We start from the raw sequence: 3,070 nt of genomic DNA, 5'->3' as shown, positions 1-3,070 counted from the left end.
TTTTTAATTTTTTTGTATATCCAATTGCCCCGTAAAAAAAAAAAAAAAAGGCTGTTGGTAAAATTTACACACACACCTTCCCCTTAAAGTGATATACAATTCATAAAAATTTTAAAGCTATTTTAAATGCTGATTAAATCACTACTGCTCCTTTATGTTTTAAAGGTTTATTTTCCTGCAGAATCAGCTGGTCCCCTGAACACTGGTTCCTTTCCCTTGCAGGGAAGCCACCGTTGTGTGTTCTATTAAGCGGTGTGTGTTTTGAGAAACACATAGGAAGGCAATCCACTCCCCTGCTCCTTCTCCCAGCTTACTGCCTGGACAGCTGCTGGAGACCGCTCTGTTCCTTGTGTTTTTGTATTCAACAGGAAATTCAGGGAAGCTGAGCTGAGAGAGCTGGAACCAGCTGTTCATAAACTTGATGACTAAGCGCTAAAATACTTTGCCGGGAAATTTATATTTTTTTGATCTGGATTCATTATTGAAAAAACGTTTGAGTTTAATACTACTTTAACCTCAACTAAACTGATAAAAGGATCACTTAACCTAAACCTAGACCCTTGAGCCTATCAAGGTGATAAATTATAATCGTACCCAGGAATAAGTAATATCATGGCGATCTAATTGACAGAAATCTGGTTGGAAATGTAATGTGATAAAAGCTATTACACCTGTTTAAAATGTGGTAAAATTAATGGTACTGAAAAACATGCACCAAAGTCCAGATACAAGAACAAATCCATGTATTAAAAATACTCCTAAACCAGCAGTAACATCAACAATTTATATTCCTAATAACAGAAACAATAATGTCACATACCTGTGTGACTGTTGAAGTTTGCAAAATTGGCAAAGTTTGCAGTGGCAGCTGCCTGAGGCGCAGGCGTAGCGAAGATGTCTCCTCCAAGGTCACTCAGAAGGTCAAACGGCTTCTTCTCGTGATGATGATGATGATGAAGGTGGTGATGGTGAGGCTGCTGCTGGGGCACCTGATTGCGAGCCACAACAGGAGACTGAAAACAAGACCTTTATTAGCTGAACAGAAAGCCATTTAAACATTTAAACTGTTCTTACTGGAGACACATCAGAGGTGTGTCCTTGTGATGAATTTTGCTGCTGTTGAAGCCCTACTGCTATCCATCTGTCAAAATACAGTGGTACCTCGGTTCACAAACTTTATTCGTTCCACGATTATGGTCGCGAACCAAATCAAACTGTGATCAGACCGCGATCTCGACTAGAGGAAGCCACGACCATGTCTCAGAGCAGGGAAGATGGCTGCGGTTGTGTTCATCACCCGATGCGGAGTTGCGAACGGAAGCAAAATTTTGCCAAACTTCCTGTTCGCGAACCGAATTGTTTCCAAACAAAAGCGATCGTGAACCGAGGTACCACTGAACCTTAAGTCAGGAAACATATTTAAAGCCAAACTACAAGTTTCTATGCCTTGCAGACAAGGAACGTGCCATCTTAGTCTGTTTATCTAGCTTAGTCTATTTGAATTGAAGATGCCACAGTGCAGCACATGTGATCAGCTAGGACACCCGGCCATTTGAAGGCTTTAAAGTTTGGTTGAGAGCTGAAAGAAGCACACTGGCAACCTTGATAGTTGTCATGACATAAAAGTAACTGTTTAGGACATGAAATTGGTGGGTAAAGTTCCCCTTTAAAGTATGGAAACTTGAGCTTACAGTACTAAAGTTCTAGGTTCAGTTGCAATCAGGTGCACCACCTACCTAAAAATATATGATGTTCTCCCTACGTTCACTGTGTTTCCTTTGGATATTCTAAACACATTGGTTTATTGAACTGCCATCTACCAACAATGGCAGTACAAGATTTGAGTGTTTGTATGAGCACCGCAGGTACATTAAGCTTTTAAGATCCACTAGGGTGACTAAGGTAAATGAATCCAACAAATGACAGTCGCACACTAAGCTAGGATCTGCACCAAACTGCTTCAAAGACCAGTGCACCCTCCACACATATATACACCCTTATTTCCCTTCCTTTTTTTAGTTTTGTATTTATTTATCATCTTAATAAAGCTATATAACTAAATACACAAATAAAATCACTTAAAAACTGTATCAATAGTTCCAAAAATCAAATATTTCCCAGTTATCAATGTCCAATCATATCCTCAGTGCAACTATAAAAGTGCTCAATCCTCCAAAAACGTGCTCTAAAATTTTGGATTATTGGGACAATTGATACAGTTTTTAAAAGGACATTTATTATCATTTTCATTGTGCAATTAGCTACACAGTTAACTTTATTTATGAGTGCAGAGCAATTTAGGATTATAGAGTCATTGGGTGGATTTTATTTCCCTAAGCACAGCTGCTATAGGTAGGAGTGTCAAGTGTGTTGTATACAAGTGTATTTATTGTCGTCAGTTTTATTGATATCCAGGACTTCTCACCCAGGATTTACCCTAATCTAATGAAAAATTTTCAGTGAAAGATGTGTGAACCTTGTGAGAGATTATCAATAAATGGACCCCTTAGTTGTTTTCCTTGTTTATGGGAAGTGGGGCGGGGAGAAGTTGTTTATAACAATTTTTTCACCTGTCTTTTATACACTCCCGTAACATACCTGAATAGGGGAGTGTGTATATATATATATATAATTATGCTGAGCATTGTCACGCATACTTAGACTTGGGAAATTTAAATGTTCGAACTGAAGACATCAGAAAAGAGTATGTAGCTTCATATACATATCACATACATTCTGCATTGATGTATTATGCATTGCTGGGATTTGTAGCCCACTATAGCCGGTTGTCATTTTGCATTGCTATATAATGTATCACTGGGGTTTGTAGTCCACTCAAGCTGATGGTATTATTCTGCATTGCTGGGATTTGTAGTCCCTCTACAGCTTGGAGTCATTGGCAGAACTACCAGGGATGTAGCGTTTGCAGCTGGGACAAGACCCTGGCACTTCACCACTGTCCTCAAATCATTAGTCTGTATTGTTTTAGAAAAGCTCAGCACAATAGAAAAACAAATATTGGTATCAGCGATTACTTGAGGAAAAGTATCAGTACTCGTACTTGGGTCTT

General features: G+C 38.9%; 1 protein-coding gene across 1 annotated transcript in view; it reads right to left on the bottom strand.

Moving 5' to 3' along the window:
- The window catches only part of AGFG1 (ArfGAP with FG repeats 1), an 81,897-nt gene that overhangs the window by 31,080 nt on the left and 47,747 nt on the right, over positions 1–3,070 (bottom strand). Inside the window, exon 5 of the mRNA XM_018568503.1 lies at positions 821–1,013. Within this exon, the coding sequence (XP_018424005.1) occupies positions 821–1,013 (193 nt within the window). The remainder of the gene's footprint in view (positions 1–820; positions 1,014–3,070) is intronic.

The sequence above is a fragment of the Nanorana parkeri genome, unplaced genomic scaffold (genome assembly GCF_000935625.1).
Source record: "Nanorana parkeri isolate BGI_ZX_2015 unplaced genomic scaffold, ASM93562v1 scaffold1199, whole genome shotgun sequence".
Taxonomy (NCBI): domain Eukaryota; kingdom Metazoa; phylum Chordata; class Amphibia; order Anura; family Dicroglossidae; genus Nanorana; species Nanorana parkeri.
This window is presented reverse-complemented; position numbering and strand designations above follow the sequence as displayed.